Source organism: Ziziphus jujuba, chromosome 3 (assembly GCF_031755915.1).
Source record: "Ziziphus jujuba cultivar Dongzao chromosome 3, ASM3175591v1".
NCBI lineage: Eukaryota > Viridiplantae > Streptophyta > Magnoliopsida > Rosales > Rhamnaceae > Ziziphus > Ziziphus jujuba.
This window is the reverse complement of record NC_083381.1, coordinates 32,154,480-32,171,369: the sequence shown is the minus strand read 5'-3', so window position 1 is coordinate 32,171,369 and position 16,890 is coordinate 32,154,480. Positions and strand designations below refer to the sequence as shown.

Sequence of the window (16,890 nt, the reverse complement as noted above, 5' to 3'; positions counted from 1 at the left end):
TTTTCTTCTTGATGAAAAGAAAAAAATTATTTCCTTTCTTCATCGTTCTCTTATAACTCACAAATTCACCAAAGTGTACATAAAATTTTTAATAAAAAAAGTTATTCTATATACACACACACACACATATATATTTGTATATGCATATATATTTGCCATATGTTATATAGATCATGAAAAAGAAAAAAAAAAATCATCACCATAAAAATAGATCAAATTAGCTAAAACATCATAATATCAACCCATCAAACTTCTCTCTCTCTCTCTCTTAGAAAGGATAAATAAATAAAAAGAAAAAAAAATTTCTTTTAGAAATTTAAAAGGGAAAAAATAGTTTTTTTTTTTTTGTTTGTTTAAATTTTCTCATCATCATATACATATATGTCTCATCATCATATACATATATGCATGTTCATCATGAGATCGAAACCACAAACCCACAAACAATTTTTTTTTTATTTTCTATTTTCTTATTTTTTATTTTTTATTTTTTTTAAGTGCGAATGGAATTGAAGGCATCGCATCTGTGCCTCACCTCTCCTTTGTGTCCAGTCTTGACATGAAGAATGCTAAGCTTTTCCATTGCACGAGAAAATGCCTTGAAAAACTCGTTCTGGTTTGTGGCATACAACTCAACAAAAGGTCTTGTTCTTGGATCCTTAACCAATGCATGGTCCGAAGTCAATAACCCTAATCCCCTCTGAAGATTTTGGTAGTACATATTATCAAACTTTCCTGGCGTCATCACGTCGTTGAATGCCGACATGGCAGTGTCAGTCTTGTAGTGGGCACATGTTCTCTTCAATGCATCTGCGAATTTCGGGTGGATAGCCGGGTCGGTTTGTGTGGTCTTCTTGAAGTGAAAGAGCCTGTCAGCGAATTCCTTGCAATGTGAGAAGCCAATTGTGTGTCCACCGGTTAGTGCCACCATTTCTTGGATGCTGAAACCTTTGTTAGCGAAGACCTTGATCATGGTGTCCATGGTGTGGTTAACCCTAGGGAGGTTTCCTTCTACACGTGAGGCTTTCGAGATGAGTCCGTCTTTGCGGCCTAGTCGGACTTTGTAGAAAGGACCTCCCACCATTGTGATAAGGTCCCTGGTGGTTTGAGCCAAGATATCAGCGCAGGAGACTACACCAGGGCAGGTGAGCTCTAGGGTGGTTTTGGCTCTGATTACAACATCGAAAGCATCACCTAAAAGGGTGGAGCCAAACTTTTGGATAAGTAAATACAATTAAAAATATACATACGTATGTATGTGTGTATATATATATATATATAGCTTATGTATGTATATGTGTGTGTGTGTATATATATATATCGCTTTTCTACTGTCAATGAAATGGCCAATGACATATGGTGTGTGATGTATAAGATTTTGTATAATACTCAATTATCGAGTTTATAGAGTTTTTACAGACAAATCTTGAAAAAAATGTCCTGATAAAAGAAAATTTACATACATTTATATATATATATATATATATAAATAGAAACTTTTACTCATATTCCTCTTTTCAATGAGTAAATTGTTTTTGTCATAAGCATTTTCTTAATGTTTAATAAAAATACAAAATATTAATGTTCTATTCTTTTCTAGGTTAATTCATTGTACTCGATTTAAATTACTTGATTAAAATTAAAGTATGGAAAAGTAAAACAAAAATGTAATAGTGCTGGACATATTTAAAATTAATTAAATTGAAAACTTAATATCTAAAATCTTTTATAATCAAAATCTAACATTTTATTAACTTGATGGAAAGTGTTTTGAAAACATAAAAAAAAAAAAAATTTGTGAAATCATAATATCAAACAGGTGAAAAGAAGTTTTATCTATTTATTAATGTTATATAGTTCTTTGAAGGGTAGGACTCACCTGGGAGAGAGAGATTAAGATCGGCATCGCGCTCAGCACTATTGACATGGTTGGAGGAGATGAGGACAGAGGCATCGCAGCCTTCTACCATGCAATCATGGAAGAAGACGCGAAGAGTTCCAGCGGCGGTGGTAGGGTTGGAAAGTTGCTTGGTTGTGACAATCTCACGGACGATTCTTTGAAAATCCGGGCACGAGTGCTTGTAGTAATCGATAGAGAGTTTGGATTGGGCGAATGGAATGGAAATGAAAAGAAGGATAAGTAGAGGGAAAGGAGACATTGTGGTGGAAATAGAGAGAGACATAAAAGGCCAAAAAAAAAAAAAAAAAAAAAAGATGAGGGAAAGGAAGAAGGGGTTGAGACCTGCTTCCTCAAAAGAGTTTCTGTTTTTTTCTTTCCTCAATGGAGCCAATATGCTCCTTTGGAAGGAAAAAATTGCAGGCAAAAGGGAGAGGAAAGAGAAAGCAGATCCCAAATGGGTTTGAGGAAAATGGAGATGGGGGGAATATGGTGGTGAGTATTGTGGATGGGAGAGGTTTTAGGGCTTTTTGTTAGCCTTATTTATTTATGTATAGTTATACATATATATATGTTTTTGTGAAAAAAATTCTCTCCCACCATTGAAGAGAGAGAGAGAGAGATATTGTTTGTATGATTTTCTTGAGTGTACGTACTATTTTTGCATGGCTATTTTGTGGGTAGAATTTTGTGATTTTTCATATTGGTTTTTTTGTTTGTTTGTTTTTTGGTTTTTTTTTTTTTAACTCTCTTTTTCTATTATTTTTGGATGAAGTTGGGATGTGTGTGATTTAGGTTTCTGAGCGTGGAAAGCTCTGAAACCAATATATCTATTTTTAAAATTTAATTGATTACTTGGTTTTAATTAATGAAAACTAATTATTACATGGCCATTTATATTTACAGATATATATATATATACACACACACACATATGAAAACCAATTACATGGTTTGGAGACCTTTCATATGAAAGTCCAAAATAACTTTTATTTTGCTTTTTTTTTTTTTTGGCTTAAACTTTTATTTTGCTTTTGATGCTGAAAGTGAGGGATTAAATAAAAAAAAATTAATGGAAAAGTTTTATTTTCTTTATTACTCAAAATTATCTTAAAATGCTCATAATATACATTATAAAAAAAAGGTTTTTTTACCCAGAATTGATATTTTTTGATATGGAAGATGCTTATATAAGAATTTTTTTTTAAGAGAAAATATGAAATGTATCAAAAAGTTGTCCCATTCTATATAACTTTTTAGATTTTAATTCAAATAATAATTACTATTGCATATAACGGATAAAAATTTGTCACATATTTAACCATTTCAAGTATAATAGACTGATTCTTCGACCAACCAAAAAAAAAAAAAAAAAAAAAAGAGACTGATTCTAATAAAATAAAGTTTTTATTTTTCTAAAAAACCTTCCATATCATGCGCTCCTTCTTTCCTTTTTTATAACTATTTTTTTATTTAACGGCCATAGGGTCATCCATTAGATCAATTTTATTTTTAAATAAACCTATTGGGAAAAAAAACAGAACAACCCTAAAACCGCGGACCCCACTGACCCACATCAGGACAAAAACAAAGTAAACCAGAACAAGATGACGTGTACGAAACAGTTTTCAAACGGTCCCACATGTGATTGGAGCTCAATTTCTTTAGGGAAGGAATATCCCACGGGCATATCTATACCCATAACATAATATCATCATCCGTCCAAGGCTATGTTTGTAAATTCAAATTTTATTTATTTATTTTTTAACTCTCAGCCATTTTTTTAATATATTTTCCCACCTTCCAAATACAGAAAAGAAAATAGAGCCGGAATTTTCACTCTCTCTCTCTCTCTCTCTCATACTTTCAGAAGCAACAACCAAAAAAAAAAAAAAAAAAAAAAAGGGCCGGACTAAAACAGCTCACACTCACAGTGATTGGTTGTTAGTTCCGTTAATTTCTTGCCCTAACTTTCACTGACCGTTCTTCTTCATTGGTTTCATCACCTACTCTCCCAAAATTTTTACTTTTATTTTTTATTTTTATGTTTTTTATTGAATGTGTTTTTGTCTGAGTACCTGAATTTGTCTGTGCTCGTTGTGTATTTGTTAATGGCGATGAATCGAATTAGTAATGATTGGATTCTGTCTGTGTGAAGGTAATCTGTATTTGTATTTGCACTTTTTGTTGACAAGGTGTTTGACCAAAGGCCAATGAGAAATGAGAGTTTGTGAAGTGGGTTTCAGGTAGTGTTTTGTGAATATTTGTGTTTTTTTGGGTGGATTTCTTTCTTTTTCTTTTTTTTTTCTTTTTTTTTTTTTTTGGGTAAATCATGGGGGGAAATATGGATATTGCTTGTGGTTTTCGGCAACCAAATGTGTTATCTGGTACGGAAGGGACGAGTTATAAGACATTGGATCGTTTTGATTATTCACGCATGTTGTTTAGAAGTGGAAATTTTAGTTGTAAGTTTTTGGCTAATTCCAGAATTCGTCTGAAAGCATGTTTGGGGAAGAGGAACACGAAAGTCATGCGCTCAAGTTTGGGTGGTGGGAGAGAGAAATATGATGATCATCTGTGGCGCTTGAATTCAAGAGCTGCGTTGGTTTTAAAAGGGCGTCGAGCAATTTGGTCACAGTGTCAGGGTAATGATTCTTTAGCATATGTAAATGGAAATGGTGCAAACATTGAGTTCTTGGACAGTGAAGATGGAAGCTCAGGTGTAGGCCCCGCTAATGATTCTGAGTTGAGTGGTTCAAGAGGAAAAGAGGAACAAGAACAGAAAGATGAAATACCGACCGTGGATGAATTGAGGGAACTGCTGAAAAAGGCCATGAGAGAATTGGAAGTTGCGCAGATTAATAGTACCGTGTTTGAGGAAAAGGCTCAGAAAATATCAGAAGCGGCAATAGCACTAAAGGATGAAGCTACGAATGCTTGGAATGATGTTAATTCAACTCTCGATACCATTCAGCACATTGTGAATGAGGAGAGTGTTGCCAAAGAAGCTGTTCAGAGAGCAACAATGGCTCTTTCATTGGCAGAGGCAAGGCTTCAGGTGGGACTAGAATCTTTAGAGCTTACAAAAGCTCCAGTGAGTGCAGAAGAAAGTGATGGAGAAAGGGATCTTAAAGAAGAGGAAAAAAATCTTCTTTTTGATGCTCAGGAAGATATTAGGGAATGCCAGTTGAATTTGGAAAATTGTGAGGCAGATTTGAGACGGTTGCAGTGTAAAAGGGAGGAGTTGCAGAAGGAAGTGGACAGGTTGAATAAAATTGCTGAGAAAGCACAGTTGGATGCCTTAAAAGCGGAGGAGGATGTAGCAAACATAATGCTTTTGGCTGAGCAAGCAGTTGCTTTTGAACTTGAGGCCACACAACGTGTGAATGATGCGGAAATTGCGTTAAAGAGAGCAGAAAAATCCCTCTCCACTTCTCAAGTGGATACCGCTGAAACAAGTCAAGGACAAATGTTGAGTAATACAGCTGCCTTTGAGGAGGAGGAAAGAATAATTCAAGGAACTTCCGGCGATATTTCTGTTGAATGGGAAAGAGATGTAACAGCTGAAGGTGATTCTTTGGTTCCCAAGGCTTTACCAGATAGCATACCAGAACAAACCAAACAAAGTTCCGAAGACTTCAATCAAATTGATGACTTGAGTGATAATGAGAATGTAAAGTTAAGTTTGGAGTCTTTGAAAGAATCTGAAGTAGAAGAAGAGAAGTCTAGGAATGCAGTTCAAACTAGAAAGCAGGAAGCTCAAAAGGATTTGACTAGAGAGAATACTCCCTCGAATGCCCCGAAAGCATTATTGAAGAAATCTTCTCGTTTCTTTTCTGCATCTTTCTTCTCTTTTACTGTAGACGGTACCGAGTTGACACCAGCATCAGTTTTCCACGGTGTTATGGAGTCTTTGAGGAAGCAATGGCCGAAGCTGATTGTTGGGCTTTTGCTATGTGGAGCAGGGTATGTATTAATTTGCTATTTTCTCTTATGACTGCAGCTACTGGTGTTTTGTTCATCTAAAAAATTCATTTGGAGAAAGATATATCACATGCTTGCTGAATTTTCTTGATTTTGGTACTCTATGAGAGACACACACACACACACACACACACACACACACACACACACACACATATATATATATGTATGTATGTATATAATGTTTCACACACACACACACACACACACACACACACACACATATATATGTATGTATGTATATAATGTTTCAGTTTCAGTCATACTGTACAACTTTGAGATAAATGAATTGTTCTAATCCAGCTACTCATTGCATTAACCTCTTCTGCAAGTTGCATCAACATGTTTCCAGACTGGGCATGGTACTGAAAACTGGTTTAAATACAGATAATGAAGTTAATAATCCTTTTGTTTGTTAGGGAGTATGAAAATGCGTGGAGATTTTTTGAAGCCTCATGTAACATCTTGAGGAAGGGGTTTTTCTTTTTATTTATTTTTTTTTTTTTATTTTTTTTTTTTTTTCTTCTTCTTGAAAACTTTTTTAGGATCGTCTTCTTGTTGGTTGTTCTAAAAATTTTTTCTTGCTTTTTCTTTTCATTTGCTCCAAGAATTTGGTTGTTACGTAGGTGGAAATTTGTCTTCTATTATCACAAGATGCTGAAATTTATCAGAGCAGGTTCATGTTTCATACTGATCAACCAGAAAGTAGCACTGCTTTTTTATGCTCTTAGTGTATAGTATAAATTTCAAGTTGTCAAAGAGCGGTTAGCTTCTTTCAACTGGCTTAGTTCTCCAGAAGATCCTTCTTTTAACTCTTTTTTCATTTTTATTTTTTATTTTTCCTAGTATTAGACATTTTACATAGTTCTAAAAGTTGTCTTAACCAAAATATAATGATTTATCACAGGTTAACCTTTTACACCATCCGAGCTGAAAGGAGTAGTCTGCTGATTCAACAGCCAGATGTCATAACCACCAGCATTGAGGAAGTTTCGTCAAGTGCAAAGCCTGTAGTTCGAGAATTGCAGAAGCTTCCTAAAAGAATTAAAAAATTAATTGCAATGCTTCCTCATCAAGAGGCATGCTGGCATTTTACACAAACTTGGTTCTAGTTTTTGTCTTCAAACTAATGTGTTTTCTTTCCCCCTTATCTAATCTGTTAAATTATTTTTAGGTGAATGAGGAAGAGGCGTCTCTCTTTGATATGCTGTGGTTATTGCTGGCCAGTGTAATATTTGTTCCTATATTTCAGAAAATTCCAGGAGGTAACTGAGTACTATATATGTATGTATGTATGTGTGTGTGTTTTAGGGTAGGGTGGGGTGGGGTGGGGTGGTGTGTTAATAAATAGTAAGATGTTGATGTGGTTTTAAGGAGACCAGAGCCTGCTTTGAACCCAGGCTCGGTCCATAGGTGAGCAGCGCTTTTGCCACTCTTGGCATTCCTTGGGGAGTGTTTACAAAAGGTTCCTTGCTTTATGTGTCTATTAGAAGATGAACATATCAAAGAACAAGCTTCCACTGCATCAGTAAATGGGCTTTTAATAGTTATAAGATACATCGTTATTCTTTCTTAGGTTTTATCCATTTATTCATGTATATTCTTTCTCAGTATGTATTCGTATAGTAGCTTGATGTATGTAGTTGGGTTCACTTTCTATGAGCTTGAGTTTTTGAGGTCATGGTAACCTAACTACCTTTCTTATTATAACTTATACCTTTCATCCTACCCAATGAATCAAAGGACAGCAAATTCTTACTTGAAGTTGCTAGAGATAGTTTGAATTGGTTCTATTAAGAGCAGAAACGCTGTTCTCTTAAGACAAAAATAATGCTGATCCTTTCTTGTATCTAACCATCATATGTTAAGTGCTAATTGGGTATAAAATTTTCTCATATCCTGAAATATCATTTTCCTTTTCATTGATGGCATGTCTATTATCTGCTGCAATTTGTAGGCAGTCCTGTTCTTGGGTATTTGGCTGCTGGTATCTTGATTGGGCCGTATGGCCTTTCTATTATTCGCCATGTACATGGAACGAAGGCAATCGCTGAATTTGGAGTCGTTTTCCTACTCTTCAATATTGGCCTTGAGGTGGATTGAATTTATTGATATATATGGCTTTATCTATATTTGCATTTGAGATGCACAAAAATGAAAAGAATTATTAATTAAAAAAATTAACGCTGACTCTGGTCTGCATTTTCTTTTCTAGCTTTCTGTTGAAAGATTGAGTTCCATGAAGAAATACGTTTTTGGATTAGGCACTGCTCAGGTGATTATAAAACTTCCTTTTTATTATTATCTTTTATGTTTTGTCATGAGTATATACTATTGATCTATAAATTTGCTTGTTATGAATGCAGGTTTTGGTGACAGCAGTGGTGGTTGGCTTGGTTGCTCATTATGTTTGTGGTTTGCCTGGTCCTGCTGCAATTGTTATTGGGAATGGCTTGGCTTTATCATCCACTGCAGTTGTCTTGCAGGTGATTAATATAAGCAACTTAGAATTGAGTTTAACAATTTTTGTTTTTTTGTTTATTGTTTTTTGTTGTTTTTGTTTTTGTTTTTGGTTTTGTTTTTCTTTTTTTTTCTATTTTTTTTTTTTTTTTTAAATCCTGTGTTTAATAAAAGAAAGAAATCACAAATTGTTATTTCCTATGATAAAAATGTCTAAACCACAATCTTTAATCTTAGGATCAAGTATGTTAAGTACTTTTAACAAGTTTGGATAGTTAATATCTCTACATGATTTTACATATTTTGAAGTTAATGGCTTTTCAAATCTTTGTGATTTACAGACCTACTTATTTGGCATTTTATTATAATTACAATGGTAATGATGAAAGATAGATGCATAAATGGTTTTTAGCATCGTAAGGTAAAATGATGTTAGCACCATAGGGTTAAACGATACGTATTGTTTCAGATGAAAAACGAAAAATAATGTAATGTGCTTACTGATATCTCCCTTGTATATGGAAAACAAGATTATTGATATAGATATGAGAGGAAAGACAATTCAATTATGGATATATTGCATTTGGTGGATGTGTTTTATGAAATATTGATATCTGTAAGAATTGGCCTAAAGTGGATAGCTCTATGGATATAACAACAAAAATATTGGAAATATCTCTGGAGAAAACAATGGAAGTTTGTTTGAAAAATGTGGCTATTGGAAAATATTGTTTCCTTTGTTTTACTGATATTGATATCAATGCCAATTTAGCTTGTTTTACTGATATTGATATCAATGCCAATTTATCTACCAGTTTTCATAAATCTAGATCGCTAATATATCAGTTAATTTTGATGTTAATAATTTGGTTAATTGATGCATCAAACTCCTTGTTGGAGAAACACTTGTTACCGTCTTTGATGTGCCACCGGTTATGACTTAATTAAATCCTTCTAAGAGGCACATGAACTAATTTGCATGGACTTATTTTGCAGGTTTTGCAAGAACGGGGTGAAAGCACATCACGCCATGGTCGTGCTACATTTTCTGTCTTACTCTTCCAGGTTATTATAATTTTAAACAAATGGAGAACATGCTATTGTGATTTATGAGTTAATTACGAAACAAAAGATTTCAGTTATTTACTTAAAATGCTGGTCCTAATAGACATGTACATAGTTGTATGTGAAAGGATGGCGAGTTAATTAAATAAAGTTTTAACTAACCTCGAGTTAATTCATTTGTATTCCTATGTTTGTGCTATGAACCTTGAATTAGATTTATTTATTAATTCTGTTATTTTTGGTTCTTTTCAGGATTTGGCTGTTGTGGTTCTGCTTATACTTATACCTCTTATTTCACCAAATTCATCCAAAGGAGGGGTAATAAATTCATACGCTTTACAGTTCCATTTTTCCTAATTTTTCTCTTTCTTCGGTTCTTTTAATCAATAATCTTTTCAGACATGGCATTACCTTTTCTTATTTGTTTCACTTCACTCAAAATATTTAAGATGTATATGAGTGTTTTTATGGGGTGAGAAAGTTGGTGGAAGTTTTGATATGATTCTCTCTTTTAGAAAGTCAACATTTATTCAATAACAAAAATGGTGTTAGATGAGTAAAAGTTTTCTTTTGACAATCATTATTTCCCTATGATGGCCTGCCATATTCCCTTGTTGCCTGATAAGTTCATCTACGAAAGCATATGAACAATCTAATACATTTTTGAATCATTTGGATGAAAAGATATTATGGCAAGATAAAGCTTGTATGTTTCTATAAAATGATGGATATTGATGTATAGCAGTTTTGATCTGAATTGATGCTGCAGTCTTTGACCCTAATTTTATCTTTCTTGGAATTGCTTGATGTTGTCATAAATCAATTCCGAACTTCTAGCGCCATTCTTCATTGTTATATTCTGTGTTTAGTTGACTCTTGACTTTTTGATACAAGACAATGTTGATTAACCTAAGATTAAGACAATAAGAAAATAAAAAAGAAGCCTATATTATCTTGTGTGACACAAGAAATACTGGGGCTTTTTTTTTTTTTTTTGGGGGGGGTAGTAGTTGACTCTTATTATTGTTGTGATTGATGGTTCTGCTGTTAATACTTGTGTTGCCATAAACAACTAATCAGTTACTTCATGCGGTATCTTTCAGATTGGTTTTCAAGCCATTGCTGAAGCTCTTGGACTTGCTGCTGTAAAAGCAGTAGTTGCCATCACAGCCATCATTGCTGGTGGACGATTGGTTAGTTTTTGTACATTCATGACATTTGAAAAGATGACAACAAAGTATTTGAGTTCCTAGCTGAAATGATATGAAAACACCTTATGGTGGAAACAAATTATTAAATGCCCCAGTTTTCCCATCTTTTCTTGGAGCAGTGTGCGATGTTTAGGAAATTTAGAAGTGTCTTTTGGGTGGGTATCCACTATATGTATGAATCATTTTAATTGGTTTTCTGACTTATAAATTGCATTTATAGGTAAATACTGGCCTTAATTGTTTATCAAATGAACCTTAAAATTTATAGAATGAACTTTTGATGTTACAAATCATGATTGCTAACATCCATTTAATACTGAAAGTTAGTTTGCATTTGGACTGGACAAGAAATACATTCCACTGTGACAGTGTTATTTGTGGCCATTAGTATATCTTGGTAAATTATTTGGAAGGCTTCTGTTGGATACTTTCTGAAGATTGGATTGGAAGTGACCGATAGGTTAGTATTTTAGGCTGAAATAATGCTGTAATATCTAGTCAGAATCCTGTTAGTTACCTACTTGATCTGAAAATATGGTGGTGAGGGCGGGTATTTATATTTTATACCTTTTGAAATAATCAAGAGATCAATTTTTAATTGCATTAACTTTGTTCGTATAATGAAATATGTCAAATATCTTGCATTTATTTTTGTGTTTTTGCAGCTGCTTCGACCAATTTATAAGCAAATTGCAGAGAATCAAAATGCAGAAATATTCTCTGCCAACACATTGTTTGTTATTCTGGGGACTAGTCTCCTTACTGCCAGGGTAGGTTCTGCATTTTATTAATTATTATTTGATTAGTTCCTATGAGATATAATATCTTCCTTCTTTTCTCTCTTGACCAGGCTGGACTTTCCATGGCATTGGGAGCATTTCTGGCTGGTTTGCTTCTTGCAGAAACTGAATTTTCTTTACAGGTTGAATCGGATATTGCTCCATATCGTGGCCTTTTATTGGGTCTTTTTTTTATGACGGTAGGTAATGGCGGCATTTTTTAAGTGTATTCAACATGAGGATTTGCAGTCAAGGAATTTTTTTTTTTTTTTTTTTAGCGGTTTATTCTATATAATTATATTGTGGTTGAACTCTTATAATATGCCATAAAGATGAAGAGATGACATTCAAACTCTCTTGTGGATGAATTTAGATTTTTATCTTCAGCTTAGCCATTTCAAAATTCACTTATTTGGTAAAGCTTATGTTATTCATTTTTTGTTGTGGTCACTTTCCCAAATTTTACATCCAAATTCTACTTTATTCTTTTATATTTTGTTAAACTTATGGACCTAAAGGTAATAATACTTGAGAGACATTTTAAGAGCGAAATTTTTCTCTCCATAATCTTAGATAGTCTTCCAGATTTTCAAGATATACTGGCTGTTACTGTATCAATTGGCTATTCTATGGAACTTTAATCAAATAAAGCTATGTGAGATCTATCAATTCTATTAAATATAAGTTTAACCAAAAAAAAAAAAAAAAAAGAAAAAAAAAGGAAAAAAAGATTACAATATATTACAATGCTGGAATGAGGATGGCAGTTGAGTGTTTTAGTAGGAATCAATCTTTTCATTTCTGGATGATTGATCTTGCCAGTATCTTGATTTTGCAATTGATAGCAATTATTTTGTGGGCTTGCAGGTTGGAATGTCCATCGACCCCAAACTTCTTGTTTCAAACTTTCCCGTCATTAGTGGATCTTTGGCACTCTTAATTGTTGGCAAGTCTCTCCTGGTTGCTTTGGTTGGTAGACTATTTGGCATTTCAATCATATCTGCAATAAGAGTTGGTCTTCTTCTTGCTCCGGGTGGAGAATTTGCCTTTGTTGCTTTTGGTGAAGCTGTTAATCAGGTGCATTTCACATCGTGTATATTTTTCTACTTGTAGAAGTTGCCAATAAACCTATACAATTTGTTTATGATACTGCTTCATAACGTATCTGGTCATGCTTCTGTTCAACTGTACATTTGACATATTAGAGCACTGGTCATCTTGTTTAAGAACCCCCTGCCAACAACAACAACAACAACCACAACCCAAAAAAAAAAAAAAAAAAAAGACAAAAGGAGACAACTTTGAAGTTTCTATATAAAACAAGTTTTGAAAAAGCAATAACATACTGGTATTGGTAACAAACTTTTTGCTTTTACAGTTGCTCACTGAATTGTTTGTTATTATGGGTTATCAAACCAAAAATAACATTTTTGCTAGTGCTACTTTTCTAAATCATGTCATCCGCAGGGTATAATGACTTCTCAACTTTCTTCTTTGCTGTTTCTTGTGGTGGGTATTTCAATGGCCCTCACACCGTGGCTAGCTGCTGGAGGCCAGTTAATCGCATCTCGTTTTGAGCTACATGATGTTCGAAGTTTATTACCTGTTGAGAGTGAGGTAATGTGATCAGCATACAAAATTACTGCTATAAGTTGTAAGTTTTATTTTTTCTCAGCATATTGTGGTGTCTAGAAGATGTATGCCATGGTGTTGGATCTTGAATTTCTAATTAGTTTACAACTAGACTGTTTTTAGTTTATATTATGTTCTGCAATCTCATTCTATATTGTGGTTATTGAACTTTGTTTCATTATACCAAAGAAGACCATATGTTTTTTTTTCTTCATAATATATAGTAGCAGTAATTGATAAATTGAATATTTGAATTGATAGGTATGTACATTGTGCTCCTTGTAGTGTTTGGATTTTCCACTTCACTATTGTAGGTTCAAGAAAGGTAGTCATTAAACAGAGAAAAGTCATTAAGAAAGGGAAGAGTGGTTCATATTATTTACCTGAAATTTCTCTATTCTAGGATTGAGTATTCTATTAGGAGGTAAGGAGAGGTCTCCTCCTAATGCAGCTTCAATCATTTAGGTGACATACCCTTGTCTTTTGAATTTGGATGACGTGGGCACTCATGTACTTTCATGTAAATCATTGTGACAGTTGATGTTTAGTTATGCAGTTGACATGCCTGCTATAACTGATCATTAGCAAATGTTGTTTTCCTGTGCCAATTGTCCTTTTTAACAAAAAGTTTCTTATTAAAGTTTCTTGATCGTGGAGTTTTTATGTAATAAGTGCAGGTAGCCACATAGTTTATAATTGATATCTGCTAGTGATGGGTGGTTAAGATGGTTATTCGCAATATTTCTTCATTTGGAGTAATTTTGGCTTGTTAATATCAGATTCTTTTGTCTTGATTAAACTTGCAGACAGATGATTTGCAAGATCATATTATTCTTTGTGGATTTGGACGAGTTGGCCAGGTGTTGCATTTTAAAAGTTTCTGTTTTACCAATTAATTTTTCCATTCATTGTTAAACTAGCATTTTAACATCTGTATATTTTTCCTTTTCACCCCAGATAATTGCTCAGCTTCTCTCAGAGCGCCTAATTCCGTTTGTAGCTCTTGATGTCAGGAGGTATCCCCAAAAACTGAATCAGTAAAAGATTGAAAAGAACAGCACTAATAAACTATTAAAACCGTGTTGCACTTGTTTTTCTTTAGATGACCGTTTTAGATTTTTTTGTTTCCTCCCATATTAGAGCTAGATCATTTCATTTACAACGTATTGAAGTAGGTTTGATTTTAGTTGAAATATATATAAAAGTGCTGATAAATGAAGTTCCTGAAGTAAATGACCTCCCTGCCAATATATGAAATGCTTGTTCTGCACAGCCGTTTTGTACTTCAATGTTTCCTTAAAGATAAAGATCTTTATGCACGTTTTGACTTGAATGCATCTCTCCTGAAAGGAAAAGACAGTGATATTTGTGTTTCCTTTGCTCAGTGATAGAGTGGCAATGGGGCGTGCCTTGGACCTTCCTGTCTATTTTGGAGATGCTGGTAGTCGAGAGGTAATTCAGAGTTGGTTAGAAATTGTTGTGCACATGTTAATTATCTGACATATTTGTACTGGATGATTAGGTGCTCCACAAAGTTGGTGCAGAAAGAGCATGTGCTGCAGCAATAACATTGGATACACCGGGTGCAAATTATAGAACTGTTTGGGCCCTGAGCAAATATTTTCCCAATGTAAAAACTTTTGTTCGAGCTCATGATGTTGATCATGGCCTTAATTTGGAAAAGGCTGGGGCTACGGCGGTAATATTCTCTCACCTATTGTCATCTCTTATTGATTGTTCCAACCTATGGTGATTTGGTTTGGGTTTATATGTTCTTGTTTTTTCGTTTTAGAAAACATCCCAACAAAAGAGCTTCTTTTTTATTTTATTTTATTTTTTTTATAAACAGTTTTCCAAAACCAAAAAGTAGTGGGAGCCACCATCTTTTCTCAGTCTCATCTATTTTATCACCAATTTTTCTTCTCTTTCTCTCTATCTTAATTAGATATATAATACGTTTTTAACTTATATTTTTAAAAGTATTTAACTCTTCTAACTTTTATATTAAACAAGTTCTCCAATTTTACAGAGCATCATAAAATAAATTTTGTTGCTAAAAGTCAATTAATAATATGAAAACTATTTTCAAATATACAGTAGTAAGTAGCTGAAATTGGAATACTTCTTCAAAAGGTCATTTCTTTTGTTGCACACTCTAGTTGAGTCTAACTATGATAAATCTACAGGTAGTTCCAGAAACGTTGGAACCAAGTCTACAGTTGGCAGCTGCTGTTCTTGCTCAGGTAAAAATTCTTACTCACTATTACAATACGTGTAGTATCTTGCAACATATGTATCAAATCGATGGAAATACTGGTTTTGATATGTCTCTTTTGTGGGATGGATTCTAGTAGTTGGTGATTGAGAGTCATGTTAACTGTAATGGTTGACTTGTTAGGCTCCTCTACCAGATTGTAAAACCCCCTCTATTCTTGGTCATCTACCTTAATATTTCATTCATCTCCCAAGCCCCTATAAAGTCACCCTTTTCAATGACTGCATTCACCTCCCATCTACCAGATTTATATGTTTCAGTCTGTGACAACTGCATTCCTATTGATCTACTGACTGGGCATGTGTTTTTATGCTAGAGCCTATTCCATTGAAACTTCGATCTTGCAAGTGAAACATGTTATCTTCCTCTGGTTATTTCACTACTAAATAAAGGATTTTGGAAGCTGTTTAAATTTGCATAAAAATTGTATCTGTTATAGGAGCCGACTCTTGAGAGTACCTCCAAACTGATATCACACTTTTACTACTATGTTTTAACTATTGTCTCAATTTTTCTTCATGATTATTTTCCCTTTTTTTTTTTTCCATAATGTTCTTAACCCATACTTTTTCTTGGTTAGGCCAAACTACCAACATCAGAGATTGCAGCAACCATCAATGAATTTAGGTCCCGCCACCTGGCCGAACTAACTGAGGTACCTGATATCACTCTTGTATTTCTATATCCAAAATATGATAAAAGCCTCACTTGTGTACCTTTGATTAGAAATCATGAAAATAGAGCAATTCTCTCTTTGTATGTTCCCGATGTTCAATAATTTATGATGTTTTTCGTGTGCAGCTATGTCAAGCGAGCGGAAGTTCTCTAGGCTATGGATTTTCAAAGGCCATGAGTGGTAAACCCAAAATTCAATCCTCAGATTCTTCAGATGATAATCAAGTGCCTGAAGGAACACTGGCCATATAAAGCTTATGTCAAAGTAGAAAGTAAAAAAAATAAAATAATAACAAAAAAAAGAAAGAAAATCAGGAACTGTATAGTTGATTTCATTTTCCATTGGTTGTACAGAAAATGTACTTGTTAAAGAAAAAGGGGTAGAAGAAGCAGTTGACTAAATGGGCATGTTTCTTTTTTCTGATAGATTTTATGAATCTTTTAAACATCAAATTTTGATCAAAAGTTGGATGGCCTAGACCCTGGGAATGAATTTGGGGAATGAGGGTTCTTATTTTGGGCATGGTTATATGGTGATGATTTAAGATGAAAAGGAGTTTATTTTTATTTCTATTTTTATTTTTATTTTTATTTTTTATTCTTATATATATATATATATATATATATATGTAAAAGTCTAGCATGAATATGTTCTAATATGATTTTTGTATTGTGCTTGATACACAAAGAACTACACTTAATTTAGAATTTATAATATATAGGATCTCTATGAATTTATATTATTTTCACAATTTTCTTTATTTTCCTTGACTGTAATCTACGTCTTATATTTCTTTTAAGTTTTCACTAATATCAATTTCCCTTTGGCGAAACAACTTTTTTGGTATATTTTATGAATGAACAAATAACATTATTGTATGTATTAAACGAAAATTATTATATTTTTGTCAA

General features: G+C 33.5%; 2 protein-coding genes across 3 annotated transcripts; one reads left to right on the top strand and one right to left on the bottom strand.

Moving 5' to 3' along the window:
• Nucleotides 1-384: 384 nt before the first annotated feature.
• LOC107423571 (peroxidase 65-like) lies at nucleotides 385-2,422 on the bottom strand. The gene is made up of 2 exons (XM_016033147.4): nucleotides 1,880-2,422; nucleotides 385-1,194 (listed from the first exon to the last, which is right to left on the bottom strand). Exons 1-2 carry the CDS (start codon nucleotides 2,181-2,183, stop codon nucleotides 494-496), a joined length of 1,005 nt encoding a protein of 334 aa, XP_015888633.3. The 5' UTR covers nucleotides 2,184-2,422; the 3' UTR covers nucleotides 385-493.
• A 1,318-nt stretch (nucleotides 2,423-3,740) lies between these two features.
• LOC107423573 (K(+) efflux antiporter 2, chloroplastic) lies at nucleotides 3,741-16,280 on the top strand. 2 transcript variants are annotated; one of them, XM_016033149.4, is made up of 20 exons: nucleotides 3,742-5,863; nucleotides 6,789-6,960; nucleotides 7,056-7,146; nucleotides 7,839-7,975; nucleotides 8,097-8,156; nucleotides 8,248-8,367; nucleotides 9,338-9,406; nucleotides 9,659-9,724; nucleotides 10,510-10,599; nucleotides 11,283-11,387; nucleotides 11,468-11,596; nucleotides 12,264-12,473; nucleotides 12,864-13,013; nucleotides 13,835-13,888; nucleotides 13,986-14,044; nucleotides 14,414-14,480; nucleotides 14,551-14,727; nucleotides 15,215-15,271; nucleotides 15,884-15,958; nucleotides 16,105-16,280. In XM_016033149.4, the coding sequence occupies exons 1-20, from the start codon at nucleotides 4,230-4,232 to the stop codon at nucleotides 16,228-16,230; spliced, it is 3,648 nt and encodes a 1,215-aa protein (XP_015888635.3). In that variant the 5' UTR covers nucleotides 3,742-4,229; the 3' UTR covers nucleotides 16,231-16,280. The 2 variants fall into 2 exon arrangements, with proteins under 2 accessions (XP_060671544.1, XP_015888635.3); XM_060815561.1 differs by lacking the exon at nucleotides 10,510-10,599 and having other exon boundaries at nucleotides 3,741-5,863.
• The last annotated feature ends 610 nt before the right edge of the window (nucleotides 16,281-16,890 follow it).

Bases quoted from the DNA above. Each gene is read 5' to 3' on its own strand.
- LOC107423573 (XM_016033149.4), top strand. From the start codon at position 4,230: ATGGGGGGAAATATGGATATTGCTTGTGGTTTTCGGCAACCAAATGTG. The intron at 14,481-14,550 runs GTAATTCAGAGT...CTGGATGATTAG, and splicing joins GAGATGCTGGTAGTCGAGAG to GTGCTCCACAAAGTTGGTGC. The intron at 15,272-15,883 runs GTAAAAATTCTT...TTTCTTGGTTAG, and splicing joins CAGCTGCTGTTCTTGCTCAG to GCCAAACTACCAACATCAGA.
- LOC107423571 (XM_016033147.4), bottom strand. From the start codon at position 2,183: ATGTCTCTCTCTATTTCCACCACAATGTCTCCTTTCCCTCTACTTATC. The intron at 1,195-1,879 runs GTGAGTCCTACC...CCACCCTTTTAG, and splicing joins TCTTAATCTCTCTCTCCCAG to GTGATGCTTTCGATGTTGTA.